At 41.4% G+C, this 17,049-nt stretch overlaps 1 protein-coding gene across 1 annotated transcript in view; it reads left to right on the top strand.

Moving 5' to 3' along the window:
• LOC115113847 (CUB and sushi domain-containing protein 1-like) overlaps positions 1–17,049 on the top strand; it is a 494,033-nt gene that overhangs the window by 403,325 nt on the left and 73,659 nt on the right. Inside the window, exon 37 of the mRNA XM_029641828.2 lies at positions 11,327–11,431. Within this exon, the coding sequence (XP_029497688.2) occupies positions 11,327–11,431 (105 nt within the window). The remainder of the gene's footprint in view (positions 1–11,326; positions 11,432–17,049) is intronic.

The following is a 17,049-nucleotide window of genomic DNA, read 5'->3' as shown; positions in this document are numbered from 1 at the left end:
TTTCCCCTTCTTTCAATCTGAGAGATCATATCTGTGTGCAATATAATACTTCTTCCAAATTAGGTTTCATGTGTTCTACAGAATTCTTACAGGCCTTTAATTTTGAAAAAATGAAACCCACTCATTTTTATCTTCCGTAGTTCCTCCAGGGGACTGAACATTGATCTGGCTCCAATACTTTTCTGTGCCATCTTTTACACAGCAGACCAATGTCCCCATTTTCATGTTGGATGACTAACAGTATCAGCTCCAGAGACCTTTTGAGATCCAGTTGGCTGTCATCTTGGCCTTCATTGCCTCCCTGTTAATTCTAGTAACAGCATTCCCACAACTTAACAGCTGTGTATGCTATCTAATGAAGATTTTGAATGCTATGGCTGTATTAGGCATGATCAGTGATACATATGGGCCGTATTAAAATAGAAAATAGAGGGCACTTCCCCTGTCTGGCAAATGTTTGTGTTTATCAATATCGACTAGATCCACTAGTTCATGATTTTCAGTGTGTGTACGTCATTTTAAATGAGTCAGTAAGCTAGGCCAGTTGGGGAAGAAGCTAATGACTGACATCTACATTGGGGACAGTTGGGAACTCGGCAACCCTGAACTCACATGTCTGGTGCACCAGTGGGCAGCGGTTGTCTTGACTTAAGTCTGTCCTCCTTTAGCCTAACCCGATCATGCTAAATGAGAACTGATAGGAGTTAGCACAGTGGGCGTGTTAAACTGTGGGAGATTTCCATGGCAGGTTTAAAGTTCTCAAGCCTTCCTATCTTTGGCCTTTTAGGATGTACTCCTGTGGGTCAAAACTACATACCCTTAGATGTAGATTGTGGATGTGAGAATGAGTGCACAAATATAATAATAATAATAATAATAAATAAAATATATATATACAGTACCAGTCAAAAGTTCGGACACACCTACTCATTCAAGGGTTTTTCTTTATTTTACTATTTTCTGCATTGTAGAATTATAGTGAAGACATCAACACTATGAAATAACACAAGTAGAATCATGTGTAAGCAAAGAAAGTGTTAAAGAAATCAAAATATATTTTATATTTGAGATTCCTCAAAATAGCCACCCTTTGCCTTGATGACAGCTTTGCACACTCTTGGCATTCTCTGAACCAGCTTCACCTGGAATGCTTTTTTCCCCACATACTGTATGCTGAGCACTTGTTGGCTGCATTTCCTTCACTCTGCAGTCCAACTCATCCCAAACCATCTCAATTGATTTGAGGTCGGGTAATTGTGGAGGCCAGGTCATCTGATGCCACACTCCATCACTCTCCTTCTTGGTCAAATAGCAATTACACAACCTGGAGGGTTGTTGGATCATTGTCCTGTTGAAAAACAAATGATAGTCCCCCTAAGCACAAACCAGATGGGATGGCAATATCTCTGCAGAATGCTGTAGGTAGCCATGCTGGTTAAGTGTGCCTTGAATTTTAAATAAATCACTGAGAGTGTCACCAGCAAAGCACCCCCACACCATAACAACACAGTTCCAACTGTGTGGGAACCACACATGCGGAGATCATCCGTTCACCTACTCTGTGTCTCACAAAGACATGGTGGTTGGAACCAAAAATCTAATTTGGACTCATTTCCACCGGTCTAATGTTCATTGCTCGTGTTTCTTGGCCCAAGCAAGTCACTTCTTTTTATTGGTGTCCTTTAGTAGTGGTTTCTTTGCAGGAAATCGACCATGAAGGCCTGATTCACAAAGTCTCCTCTGAACAGTTGATGTTGAGATGTGTCTGTTACTTGAACTCTGTGAAGCATGAATTTGGGCTGCAATTTCTGACGCTGGAAACTCTAATGAACTTATTTTCTGCAGCAGAGGTAACTCTGGCTCTTCCTTTCCTGTGGCGGTCCTCATGAGAGCCAGTTTCATCATAGCGCTTGATGGTTTTTGCGACTGCACTTGAAGAAGCTTGAACATTTCTTGAGATTTTCCGTATTGACTGACCTTTGTCTTAAAGTAATGATAGACTGTCGTTTCTTTTTGCTTATTTGAGCTGTTCTTGCCATAATATGGACTTGGTCTTTTACCAAATAGGGATATCTTCTGTATACCACCCCTACCTTATCACAACACAACTGATTGGCTCAAACGCATTAAGGAAATAAATTCCACAAATGAACTTTTAACAAGGCACACCTGTTAATTGAAATGCATTCCAGGTGACTACCTCATGAAGCTGGTTGGGAGAATGCCAAGAGTGTGCAAAGCTGTTATCAAGGCAAAGGGTGGCTACTTTGAAGTATCTCAAATATAGAAAATAGTACAAATAAAGAAAGACCCTTGAATGAGTAGGTGTGTCCAAATTTTTGACTGGTATATATATATGCCACTTGCACTTGATCCCTCCCACTAGCACTGACTTTGCTGATAACTACTTCATTACTATAACTGAGGAAATGTGGTTGTCCCATCTAGCTATCTTAAAATTAATGCACTAACTGTAAGTTGCTCTGGATAGAGCATCTGCTAACTGTAAATGTAAATGTAAAATGTGCATATCTGTTAGCCTGGTCTCCCCAGCAGGAGAGTAAGAAGTGAATCTTCTGCAGAGGGAATGGGGGATTAACCTTTTTTGTACCTCCCAATGGAGATATATGTGGCCATGTCTCAAACAATGCCTTCTACAAGCCTGTAACGAACTCTGCTAGTGTCATGACAACAGGCTTTCCAAAGGTCAGGCAACTATGGATTTCAGTTGCTGGAACAGAGCAAATGGAATGGCATCAAACACATTGAAATGATGTGTTTGATGTATTTGATACCATTCTTCCTATTCCACTCCAGCCATTACCATGCGCCCATCCTCCCAATTTAAGGCGCCACCAACCTCCTGTTGTAAGGGTTTTCCTGTGGTGAAGGAGAAGCGGACCAAAATGCAGCGTGGTGGTTATTCATGTTCTTTAATAAAGGAACTAGACATGAAATAACTAACAAAACAATAAATGTGGAAAACCAAAAACAGTCCTATCTGGTGCAAACACAGAGACAGGAACAATCACCCACAACCACACAGTGAAACCCAGGCTACCTAAGTATGATTCTCAATCAGAGACAACTAATGACACCTGCCTCTGATTGAGAACCATACTAGGCCGAAACATAGAAATACCCCAAAACAAAGAAAAACAAACATAGACTGCCCACCCAACTCACGCCCTGACCATACTAAATAAATACAAAACAAAGGAAATAAAGGTCAGAACGTGTCACCTGTGATGGAGTTGTGTGTGCTTTAAGGCAAAGTGTTTATGCCCAGATCTCATGCTGAATATATTGGTTCACTTTCCACCACCGAAAAAAGGTTGTCTGGCCCATCTTGAGAATGAATAAATAATGATGCCAGAGAGCACCTGGTGACGGTTGCATAAGAATCTGAAGGAAAATAGAATGCTAATTTGGCTCCATTTTGAGCTTGGTTGTCCAGATGGCACAGCCACTGAGTCATCTCTAACACTGGTGAAATATCTCCAAATCAGCAATCAGTGACATTAGGAGGGGATAAGAGAGAGGGGAGGGGTGAAGACCGTATTGTGTGTGATGACACATTAAGATGCACAGTTTCCTCCATCGTTGTGTGGTCCGCCTTTACATCCTTGACACCCTCACCCATTATAATCAGGCTTTTCATTCTACTTTTAGTAACAAATCCATTAGGATAATTCTCTTAATTAAACTGTCAAAAATGCTTTGTGTTCTCTGTCTCCCAGACTATTAACAGTCTGTAAAATGTGCAAATGATGAGGACATGCTGTTGAAAAATTGGTAGGTAAAGATAGGTAAAGATCAAGACAAAGGTGATGATCGTGGACTACAGGAAAAGGAGGGCTGAGCACTCTCCCATTCTCATCGACGGGCTGTAGTGGAGCAGGTTGAGAGCTTCAAGTTCCTTGGTGTCCACATCACCAACAAACTATCATGGTCCATACACACCAAGACAGTAGTGAAGAGGGCACGACAATGCCTATTCGCCCTCAGGAGACTGAAAAGTTTTGGCATGGGTCAATAGATCCTCAAAGTTCTACAGCTGCACCATCGAGAGCATCACTGCCTAGTATAGGAACTGCTCTGCCTCCGACTGCAAGGCGCTACAGAGGGTAGTGCGTACGGCCCAGTACGTCACTGGGACCAAGCTTCCTGCCATCCAGGACCTCTATACTAGGCGGAAGAGGAAGGCCCTAAAAATTGTCAAAGACTCCAGCCACCGTAGTCATAGACTGTTCTCTCTGCTACCGCACGGCTAGCGGTACCGGAGCAACAAGTCTAGGTCCAAAAGGCTTCTTAACAGCTTTTACCCCTAAGCCATGAGACTGCTGAACAGTTAATCAAATGGCAGCTATTTGCATTGACCCCCTCCTTTTTCTACGCTGCTTATTATCTATAAATAGTCACTTTACCCCTACCTGCATGCACATCTCAATTACCTTGACTAACCGGTACCCCCTGTATATAGCCTCGTTATTGTTATTTTATTTATTTTTTGTAAATATTTTCTTTAAACTGCATTGTTGGTTAAAACCTGTTGAAGCGAGGCGTTCCCCGAGGGGAACTCCACCCCCCGTTCAGCTGAAAAAGTGGCGCAAGGAATGCAAAAATAAATTCTTTAGAAATATTTAACCTCCACATATTAACAAGTCCAATACCTCAAATGAAAGATAAACACCTTGTTCATCTACCCATCATGTCAGATTTTTTAAATGTTTTACAGCGAAAACACAACATATATTTTTTAGACCACCACCAAACCAAAGAAAAAACGTAGCCATTTTTTCCAGCCAAAGATAAAATCACAAAAGCAGGATTAAAAATGAGATAAATCACTAACCTCTTGAAAATCTTAATCAGATGACAGTCATATGACATGTTACACAGTACATTTATGTTTTGTTTGATAATATGCATTTTATATCCATAAATCTCGGTTTACATTGACGCCATGTTCAGAAATTCCTCCAAAATATCCGGAGGAATTATAGAAAGCTACGCCACATAACAGAAATACTCATCATAAACTTTGACTAAAGATACATGTTCTACATATAATTAAAGATACACTGGTTATTAATTCAACCGCTGTGTCAGATTTTTTTAAAACGTTACGGAAAAAGCCTAACATTGCAATAATCTGAGACGGCGCTCAGACGTAACAATATTTCTCCGCCATGTTGGAGTCAACAGAAATACAAAATTACAACATAAATATTCCCTCCCTTATTCCCTTAACAAAATGGCATTCTCTTGCGACACCGACTATTTTCCCTCCCATTAGGTCAAAGTTCACAGCAAATGCTCCATTACACAGATTTCGTTTTCATCTGGGGCTGATTGAATGAGGCCACAACAAAACATCTAATGGAAGATTTTCCCTCCCATTAGGTCAAAGTTCACAGCAAGTGTTTCCAGATCCATAACTTGTTGGAAAGGGAGGGGGCGATGACGTCAAAGTTGCCCCAACTTTCAGGATTTCAAACTTGTTTGGAAGATTGCCTGCCCTGTGAGTTCTGTTATACTCACAGACATAATTCAAACGGTTTTAGAAACTTCAGAGTGATTTCTATCCAATAGTAATAATAATATGCAGATATTAGCAATTTTAGGACAGAGTTTGATGCAGTTCACTATGGGCACGCAATTCATCCAAAGTGAAAATACTGCCCCCTATCTCCAACAGGCTTGTAAGTAAGTAAGTAAGTACACCTGTTTTATTCGGCACGTGACAAATACAGTTTGATTTGATTTAAACATGAAATTTGTTGACAAAGTCTCTGTCCAATTACTCTAGCTGCTGTCGTTGCATAGTTTGGTATTCCTAGACTGGAACATGAATAACAGATTGTGGCTTTAATGACTTGCGGTAAATACTTACATTTGAAGCATGATTCATTTGTGATTGATGGAAATATAGGACTCCGAAGTTGCTCATTTACTGTTGCCGTCCCTAGATAGTGACAGTTTGTCTGGATACCTTTCTCATTCTGTGGCTTTGGCATTTATTGATGGTTTTGCTCATGTTTAGAGATGAATGCCCAGTGGTTAATTTAGATGTTTTATAAAATTGTACTTCATGATTGGTTTTCCTTGTAAATATTTCAATCAAATGAGCCATAATTACAAAAATACATTTTCCCTGCTTCTTGGCTGTCACGCCCTGACCTTAGAGAGCCTTTTTATGTCTCTATTTGGGTTGGTCAGGGTGTGATTTGGGTGGGCATTCTTTATTTCTATGTTTTGGGTTTCTATGTTTTGTCTGGGTATGGTTCTCGCTGTCTATCATTGTCTTTGATTGGGAATCATACTTAGGCAGCCTGTTTTGCCACCTTAGGTTGTGGGATGTTGTTTTTGTCAGCTCTGCGTAGCCTACGGAACGTGACGTTCGTTGTTCTTTTGTTGTTTTGTTTGGTGTTCAGATTAAATAAAGTACCATGAACACGTACCGCGCTGCACCTTGGTCCACTTCTTCCAACGAGCGTTACAGAACATCCCACCACAAATGGACCAATCAGCGTGGTAAGGAGAACTGGACTTGGGAGGACATCCTGGACGGCAAAGGATCCTGGACGTAGGAGGAGATGCTGGCCGGAAGGGATCACCTCTCATGGGAACAGATGGAAGCAGCTAGGAAGGTGGAGGCAGCTAGAAAAGGGGCCCAGCGTTACGAGGGGACACGGCTAGCACGGAAGCCCGAGAGGCAGCCCCCCCCAAAGAAATTGGGGGGCACACGGGGAGATTGGCGGAGTCAGGTTATAGCCCTGAGCCAACTACCTGTGCTTACCATGAGGAGAGAGTTACTAGGCAGGCTCCATGTTATGCGGCTCTGCGCAGTGTGTCTCCAGTCCGCACTCATAGCCCGGTGCGCTATATTCCAGCTCCCCACGCCGGCCGGGCTAGAGTGGGTGCCGGCTCAGCGCATCTAGCCTCCAGTGTGTCTTTTCGGTCCAGGTTATCCTGCGCCGGCTCTGCGCATTGTGTCTCCGGTGCGTCTCCACAGCCCAGTACATCCTGTGCCAGCACCCCACAGTTGCCGGGCTAGGGTGAGCATCCAGCCAGGAGGGGTGGTGCCAGCTCTACGCTCCAGACCTCCAGTGCGCCTCCTCGGCCCAGTATATCCTGCGCCGGCTCTACGCACAGTGTCTCCGGTGCGCTCTCACAGCCCAGTGCGTCCTGTGCCAACGCCCCGCAGTTGCCAAGCTAGGGTGAGCATCCAGCCAGAACGGGTTTGGCCTGCTCTGCTCTCCAGACCTCCACTGCGTCTCCATGGCCCAGTGATGATCCATGGCACGAAGCCTCCAGTGATGATCCATGGCACGAAGCCTCCAGTGATGATCCATGGCATGAAGCCTCCAGTGATGGGTCATGGCACGAAGCCTCCAGCGACGAACTCCAGTCCGGAGCCCCCAGCGACGGTCCTCAGTCCGGGGCCGGCAGCGAGGTTTCCCAGTCCGGGGCCTGCGGAGAAGGTCCCAGTCCAGGGTAGGTGACGAGGATCCCCGCACCAGAAGCGCCACCTAAGTGGGTTGAGCCAGAGGTGGAGCGGGGTCTATGTCCCACACCAAAGCCTGCCTCCGCAGATAGATGCCCACCCAGACCCTCCCCTATAGGTTCAGGTTTTTCAGCCGGAGTCCGCACCTTTTGGAGTGCCTGGACCTTAGAGAGCCTTTTTATGTCTCTATTTGGGTTGGTCAGGGTGTGATTTGTGTGGGCATTCTTTATTTCTATGTTTTGGGTTTCTATGTTTTGTCCGGGTATGGTTCTCAATCAGGGACAGCTGTCTATCGTTGTCTCTGATTGGGAATCATACTTAGGCAGCCTGTTTTGCCACCTTAGGTTGTGGGATGTTGTTTTTTGTTAGCTCTGCTTGCCCTACGGAACGTGACCTTCGTTGTTCTTTTGTTGTTTTGTTTGGTGTTCAGATTAAATAAAGTATCATGAACACGCTGCACCTTGGTCCACTTCTTCTGACGAGCATTACATTGGCTGAAAGTTCACATCAAGAAATTCTTAAATCATAGCACGGTTCTAGACTCCCTAATCACATGCACATTCTAAATGTGCCAGATTTAATCCCACAAAATACATTTTAAGCTCATATGTGACTTATCTGACAAGCTCTAGAAATGCTGGAGATGCCTGTCTCACTAATATAAATGATGGACCTCTGAATAGCTGGACAGTGGATGAGCTCTACGGAGCTGTCAAACTTAATCCCAAAATTATTAGTCAAGTCATTCAAGCGTAAAGAAAAATTTTACAGACCCCAATCATCAGCATAATGGACTATCTTATACCTTCCCGTTCTTCTACTGCCATGCTATGCTGGATCCCATTACATTACAGAAGCCCATTGCAAAGTGGGTGGCTCACTAACATGATTTGCAGGTGACCATATGTTTATCTATCAAGTCAGTTTTTCCAGGATAATTTTATTCATTTGATCAGATTAATTAATGTGAATGAATATAAACGTTGTTAGTATTTGGTCAGTCAACAGTTTGTCATGAGTGAGTAAAGGGTATTTTGCCATCTCATAGCATAGCTCTAAAATCTGTGAAGATGACTCGATTGGAGGATAAACATGTAATATATTTGACATTGTTGAAAAGCATAACAATTATCGTTTTCTTTAACTATGTCAAAGAACTTGTGAGCTGGGGTTTGAACATAATATATAAGCCTGCTAGTGAACTGGTGTATCAAAATAATTTGTTACTGTATCTTTAAACTGCCCAGGGGAGTTTCAACATTTCTTTATTAAACTGACCGATGCCGAAGACACTAGAGATGTATTGCTATTATAAAGTTTGATACAAGTGATGAATGACACTGTTTCAGGTTATATAACAACATACTCTTTTTCAACAGCATGTTTGCTTACACATGGTGAACACTATGTTCTGATTTTTAGCAGCCTGAGCCAAAGGATATCATCCCAAAACAAAGGATACCACTCATGAATTACTCTACCACCTCGATAGCCTCCTGTGAGCTCTGTAGACTTTTTTAAAGGCACCCTTGAGAGGAAGTTGCCTCCCCTATTTCGACATAATTCCTGTCCTAGAGAGGAAATGCTTGTATAGGTTCTACCTCCGAAGAATGACGTATTGCTTCTAATAAATATTCACGAATTAGGGATGTAAACATGGTGATTTCCACGTGAAGTTGTCAGTTGACAGTTGTCAGTGTAGCTAGCTAGAATACTAACCTTATCTAGCTAGCTAACGATAGGTACTGTAACTGCCAAAATAAATGAAACACCAACATAAAGTGTAATAATAGGGTGTTGGACCACCATGAGCTGCCAGACAACTTCAATGCACATTGGCATAGATTCTACAGGTATTTGGAACTCTATTGAAAGGATGCGACACCATTTTCCATGAGAAATTCCATCATTTGTTATCAAATCACATGGTTAGCAGATGTTAATGCGAGTGTAGCGAAATGCTTGTGGTATTTTGTTGGTGGTGGTGGAAAACGCTGTCACAGGCCGCTCCAGAATCTCCCATAAGTGTTCAATTGGGTTGAGATCTGGTGTTGGTGACTAAGACACACACACACACACACACACACACACACACACACACACACACACACACACACACACCCTTTAAACCCCCTATGCTTCTTTGAGACCCCTCTTTCAAAGTCACTGAGATCTCTTCTTCTAGCCATGGTAGCCAAAATAATGGGCATTTTTATACATGAACATTATACATGGCATGGTGGGATGTTAATGGCAAAATTAACTCAGGAACCACACTTGTGTGGAAGCACCTTCTTTCAACATACTTTGTATCCCTCATTTACTGAAGTGTTTCCTTTATTTTGGCAGTTACATGTAACCTGTATGTTGCTAACCTTATCTAGCTAGCTAATGTTATCTGTTGCTGCTAGGTTTTTTTTTTTAAATACACCGTATTTAAAAAAAAACGCCAACTGGCTAGGCTGGTTCTGGAGCTGGATTTGTCATAAGCATTTTGGGGAAACTTTGCAACAGATGGATAGGGAAACCAATATATTTCTTCCATAAATTGTGGCCACGAATCCACCTTAGAAATAGTTTGAAAGAATGCGATGAAGCTCCGGTAATATGGTTAAGTATTGAACGGTTTGTGATAGAGACGTGATTTATCACTCCAATGGCGGCGAGCAATACACCATTCCAGCTAACGCTTGGCATTGCGCATGATGATCTTAGGCTTGTGTGTGGCTGCTCGGCCATGGAAACCCATTTCACGAAGCTCCCGATGAACAAGGGGTGTGAATATTTTCTGAAGGCACTGTATATACAGTTTATATTTTGTAATACAAGCGAGCTCAAAAATTAAGTGAAACTTTTAAAATGATCCTTTTCATGTAAAAAAAGTGGAGGTGATATTTTTATATGCTTCATGGCTCAGGATCCCAAGTGGACATTGAAAGGCTATTTGGCTCAGCTCAATTATGCCTCGTGAAGAGGAAGAACATTGCAGGTGTTTCTGATTAATTAACAATGTCATGCTGGTGGGTGGTAACTTTCAAATAAAACCCAGCCCTGAAACGAAACGTAGTCAGATAAGTATTTGCATGTCATCTCATAGGAAAAGACATTGCATTGACACGGATTTCCATGAATTTTCAACATCATGCTCAAATGTATCATACTTTGACTAAAACAATGACTTATTGACTTAAATCGTTGCGCAACATCATGGGTAAGTTCTGGGCATCGTCTTTCAGCAGCTGTGGGTGTTTAAATTGTACTTTGCCCCGAACAGTGGTCAGATTGTTGACTGCCCCTTGGAAGCCTTTGCCTTTGCCTGACTAACCGGTGTCTGTATGTAGCCTAGTCTGTATGTAGCTTTTATTTCATTACCTACCTATTGTTCACCTAATACTTTTTTGCACTATTGGTTAGAGCCTGTAAGTAAGCATTTCACTGTAATATACACTGTTGTATTCGGCGCACGTGACAAATAAACTTTGATTTGATTTGATGAGAGCTCTCCCCTGGGAGATCAGTTCTTGCTGAAGATCAGCGACAAACTTCAATGGCCACTGCCTGTCAGAATTTATCAGCATATTTTGGATTCCTCTTCCTCCCTTTCCCGTTTGTTTCCTTTGGTTGTATTTTATAAAGGAGGAAAAAAGTCCATAGAACAGCAAACAGCTGTTCACCTTATTCTGTTTTGGCTATCAATATAAACTGTAGTCATTTGACATACCAATCCTCAAGAGAACATCCATATATAATCAGTAGTGCAAATGGACTTCTTTCAACAGTGAGATGAAAGTGGATTTCGTCTGTGATGCATTTCAGGTACAACTGCTCCAGCCTTGCTGAATAGTACCTCCAACCAGCTCTACCTTCACTTCCAGAGTGATATCAGTGTTGTTGCCGCTGGATTCCACCTTGAGTACAAAAGTGAGTACAATGTGTCTCATCGTGAAATGTTAATTATCTCCATACCCTCTGCCACTGTAACGGAAAAAAAGGAATCCACAATTTTTCCCCTTTACAAATTACATTTAGCTTAAACAATCTATCTCTCTCCCTCCCCCCCCTCTCTCTCTGTGCATCCTTGTTTATAACAAGGATGTAGTGGGTTTGTAGTAGCATCACCTACAAGTGCAGTTAAAAATATCATGATCAAAAACACTCAACAGGGCATTTTACTTTTTTATGTCCAGAATTAAGAAGCTCTGGGTGAAGTTTGTGCATTTTAGACATATGTAAAAGCTTAAGAAAAGTTACCAAAGCTGTCATCATAGTTGGCATTCTGTCCATCTGTTTATTAACTCACTACTGTAGCCTACGGAGTAAGACTGATTTGAATACAGTAACCTGTCTAAGGGAAAATGATAGCCTTTGGAAGGTTGTCAGCTTGCCTTTGGATGCCATCCCACTCAACTACTTTCACTCGAACAACAAAAGACCGTAGACCAAATAAGTGCCCCCTCTTGAATCTCTACTGTGCTGTATAAACCAATGTACTTTAACAGGATCAAATAATACATAATCTACACATACACAGACCCTTGTTGCTAGATTTACAATATAAGAACAAGTGCATTACAACCGAAATGTTGTTAACTCAAAAATAAATACAAAGATTACTGGATGATTTAAAATCTGATGTCTCCACCTTTTACCTGCCTCTTAGATTGGTTGTTGACAGATTTTTACCGCTGCCTCTTAGATCAGTTGGAGCCAGATTTTTACCATTGCCTCAGATTAGTTGGAGCCAGATTTATACCACTGCCTCTTAGATGGGTTGGAGACCGATTTTTACCACTGCCTTTAGATGGGTTGGAGACCGATTTGTACTGCTGCCTTTTAGATAGGTTGGAGACCGATTTGTACTGCTGCCTTTTAGATGGGTTGGAGACCGATTTGTACTGCTGCCTTTTAGATGGATTGGAGACCGATTTGTACTGCTGCCTTTTAGATGGATTGGATACCGATTTGTACCGCTGCCTTTTAGATGGGTTGGAGACCGATTTTTACCACTGCCTTTAGATGGATTGGAGACCGATTTTTACAACTGCCTTTTAGATGGATTGGATTCCGATTTTTACCACTGCCTTTAGATGGATTGGAGACCGATTTTTACCACTGCCTTTAGATGGATTGGAGACCGATTTTTACCACTGCCTTTAGATGAGTTGGAGACCGATTTTTACAACTGCCTTTTAGATGGGTTGGAGACAGATTTGTACTGCTGCCTTTTAGATGGGTTGGAGACAGATTTGTACTGCTGCCTTTTAGATGGGTTGGAGACAGATTTGTACTGCTGCCTTTTAGATGGGTTGGAGACAGATTTTTACCACTGCCTTTTAGATGGGTTGGAGACAGATTTATACCACTGCCTCTGAGATCGATTAGATCCAGATTTGTACCACTGCCTCTTAGATGGGTTGGAGACCGATTTTTACCACTGCCTTTAGATGGATTGGAGACCGATTTTTACTGCTGCCTTTTAGATGGATTGGAGACCGATTTGTACTGCTGCCTTTTAGATGGATTGGATACCGATTTGTACCGCTGCCTTTTAGATGGGTTGGAGACCGATTTTTACCACTGCCTTTAGATGGATTGGAGACCGATTTTTACCACTGCCTTTAGATGGATTGGAGACCGATTTTTACAACTGCCTTTTAGATGGATTGGAGACTGATTTTTACCACTGCCTTTTAGATGGATTGGAGACCGATTTGTACTGCTGCCTTTTAGATGGATTGGATACCGATTTGTACTGCTGCCTTTTAGATGGGTTGGAGACAGATTTTTACCACTGCCTTTTAGATGGGTTGGAGACAGATTTTTGCCTCTACAACAGATTTGCCTGCCTTTAGATGGGTTGGAGACCGATTTTTACCACTGCCTTTAGATGGATTGATTTTTACTGCTGCCTTTTAGATGGGTTGGAGACAGATTTGTACTGCTGCCTTTTAGATGGGTTGGAGACAGATTTTACCACTGCCTTTTAGATGGGTTGGAGATTTTTACCACCTTTAGATGGATTTTTTACCACTGCCTTTCTGGAGAGACCGATTTTTACAACTGCCAGATTTGATTTTTACCACTGCCTTTAGATGGATTGGAGACCGATTTTTACCACTGCCTTTAGATGGATTGGAGACCGATTTTTACCACTGCCTTTTAGTTGGATTTTTACAACTGCCTTTTAGATGGGTTGGAGACAGATTTGTACTGCTGCCTTTTAGATGGGTTGGAGACAGATTTGTACTGCTGCCTTTTAGATGGGTTGGAGACAGATTTTTACCACTGCCTTTTAGATGGGTTGGAGACAGATTTATTGCCTCTGAGATCGATTAGATCCAGATTTGTACCACTGCCTTTAGATGGGTTGGAGACAGATTTTTACCACTGCCTTTTAGATGGGTTAGAGACAGATTTGTACTGCTGCGTTTTAGATGGGTTAGAGACAGATTTTTACCACTGCCTTTTAGATGAGTTAGAGACAGATTTTTACCACTGCGTTTTAGATGGGTTGGAGACAGATTTTTACCGCTGCCTTTTAGATGAGTTAGAGACAGATTTTTACCACTGCGTTTTAGATGGGTTGGAGACAGATTTTTACCGCTGCCTTTTAGATGAGTTAGAGACAGATTTTTACCACTGCGTTTTAGATGGGTTGGAGACAGATTTTTACCACTGACTCCTGGAGCCTGATGTGAATTCCTTATTTGTATTCTGAAATGGGCTCCCAATCTGTGCTGTGTGGACACTGATAGCATCAGAGATCCTCTGTCTCTGTGTCCGCTTTCCTCACCTGGCTCTGTCTCAACAGAATAAACAGTGCCCTTTAGCTGCTGTGCCATGTCATGATTTATACTCTCTCTCAGTCCACTTAGAAGGATAGGCCCTATGTGCCGCCAGTGTGCAATGTGATATACAGTAGATCTAACCAGGAAACCTACCAAATTTGTATTTGAGCTTTACAACTAAATAACCTGTTCTCGGTTTCTCAAAAAAACATCTTAAAGTTAATTTTCAGAACCTTTGTAGGAGGATCGTTAAATCTCAGAACTGTTTACCAAAAACATTTTTATTAACGTTGTGCTTGAAAAATGCCCGCAATCTAAGACCTGCCTCAGACCACCCATAGAACAGCGAAGTGCATCGCTAGATGGTTTTTTGTCCTCCCACGACACTTTATACACTGAAGGTCTCCACTAAACATAAAATAACATGGTTTATCCAACTCTGTGACTGCCAATAACTTCAGAACAAAGTTGACTACAAATACAAAGTTGCCAATGTCTTTGCAATTGATACAAACAAAGCGACGTATAAAAATATGCTTCTAATGAAAACTGAGATGACTGCATGTTGAAATACATTTCATGTTCAATCATTTGAGTTCTATTTTGCTACTTGTAGGCTACTGTCTGTAATTTGTCTCAGTATATTTAAGGATAATGTGCGAAATGAAATCTGCGATTTTGTACATTTTTATTGGGTAAGCATTATGATAAGCCGCCTCAATATTTGAAGCCGTAAGTGGTAATATCTCTAAGAGCTGATCCGTCGTCTCTATTGTGAAATAATTACAATGTTAAGGAAATATTTGAATGGAGAAGCTGACCCGAGACCAGAGCTCCCTGTAGGAAAGATGCATCGTTAAAATACTTGTAAGCCTAAATTCCATCGCTATCGGGAAACCAGGCTCTGGTCTGTCATAAAGAGGGTTTTCAGTCTCTTATCTTGACCCGAGAGATTATTTCTCTCACCGCTGTATGAGCTGTAGCTTAATACGGAGGCCAGCAGCCATATTGCCCTGCCCCCTATATTTCAGACCCCCCCCCCCCCCCTATATATTTCTGCTCATGCATTTTCATTTCGATGCCAAACCCACCATTGGTGTGCGTGGCCAAAGAGCTATATTTTCATGTCATCCAACAAATGTTAACGCCTGAATTGAAGAGGGCAGTCCATAAGTGCAGATGAAGGATATCAAGGATCTGAAAGGATTCTGTATGGTGGAATTGTCAGTGGTGTAAAGCTCTTAAGTAAAAAATACTTTAAAGTACTGCATTTGTAAATTATGTCTGAGTGTTGGAATGTGCCGGTCTGTCCATTAATAAAACATTTAAAATAAAATCATGCCATCTGGTTTGCTTAATTTAAAAAAATATATATATATATAATTTACTTTTTACTTTTACTCAAGTATGACAATTTAGTACTTTTTCCACCATTGTACTTTTACGCAAGTAGTATTTTACTGGGTAACTTTCGCTTTTAGTAATTTTCTATTAAGATATCTTTACTTTTAAAGATGACAACTGAGTACTATTTCCACCACTGGGAATGGTCTAAGATCTCTTCCAATGTGTTCTCCAACTCATAAAATGTTTATCTGTTATCCTCATAAGGTGAGTTATTGAAGGTGAGTTATTGAAAGGTATTGAAAACAGGGGTGTCAATAATATTTACTCGTAGCTTTTTGAGAAAAAAATTATTACTGTTAAGCCAAATCTCTTTCTCTGAACAATTGTATTAGGGGAATTATGTTAATTTATACTATTTTTTTGAGCATACAACATAGCTCAGTGTTTTATTTATTTATTTTATACAATCATATTTTCTCATCTTTATCAAGGGTTCAATAAATTCGGACCACACCGTATATGGAGAGGAGATATTTAACGAAGGTCATGACTCCTTCTGGTCACTACCCACTGGGCACACTCTGGTTGAATCAACTGTGTTTCCATGTCATTTCACGTTAAATTGACACCTGTGTCCAGTTGGTACACGCCCCACAACACAAACCTACATGCTAGATTAGGCATATTAACCTTTGAGTCCTGGCTCAATTGCCAACCTGGAACCTCCTTCAAACATGGCAACAGCAACCGATTTATCTATCTTTGAATTGACTTGTTTAACCCTTCATCTCTCCATAGCAACACTTCCCTTTCCAGGTCGCTGTTACATGTATAAATGAAAATGACCTGGTCAAATAAAGATAAAAGAATGCAGAACAGGCAGATTCAGACCAAGGAGAAATGTGCAAATGCTGGGCAAAAAAATCTTAGCCCGACCTTGCTAATAGACTTGGACAAGACCTGCTAAGAATGTCATGATGTTCCAAATTAAGATGGTTTAAGCCAATTTAATATATACTATTTGCCAGTTCTCTTGAATATTACACATAATTGTCAGTATGTCTTCCTGGAAGCGTTATGCATTATAAAGCCATGCCATTTCTGCAATGTTCTGCAGAAGAGGGGAAAGAAATGTATGTAAATGACATACACTGTCCAAATGCTTTTATTTCCAGAGCTACTGGTACTGTAAAAATAGATATAATCAGAATGAAAGCAGAATGATAGAATGATATTTGCACGGAGATGGCTATCATTGAGTTTTAGGTTCATTCTTAATGTTTAGCATCGGATGACTGTGGCTGCATCTTAATGATCAAAGACTAAATCTGTCTTGGGCGCAGTAGTTGCAAAGTGCCAAAGTTATTATGCAGTTGGGAGATTCATGGCACGTGTTTTGATTAC

The sequence above is a fragment of the Oncorhynchus nerka genome, linkage group LG28 (assembly GCF_034236695.1).
Source record: "Oncorhynchus nerka isolate Pitt River linkage group LG28, Oner_Uvic_2.0, whole genome shotgun sequence".
Classification (NCBI taxonomy): domain Eukaryota; kingdom Metazoa; phylum Chordata; class Actinopteri; order Salmoniformes; family Salmonidae; genus Oncorhynchus; species Oncorhynchus nerka.
The sequence above is the reverse complement of the archived record's forward strand: the minus strand, read 5'-3'. Positions and strand labels throughout refer to the sequence as shown.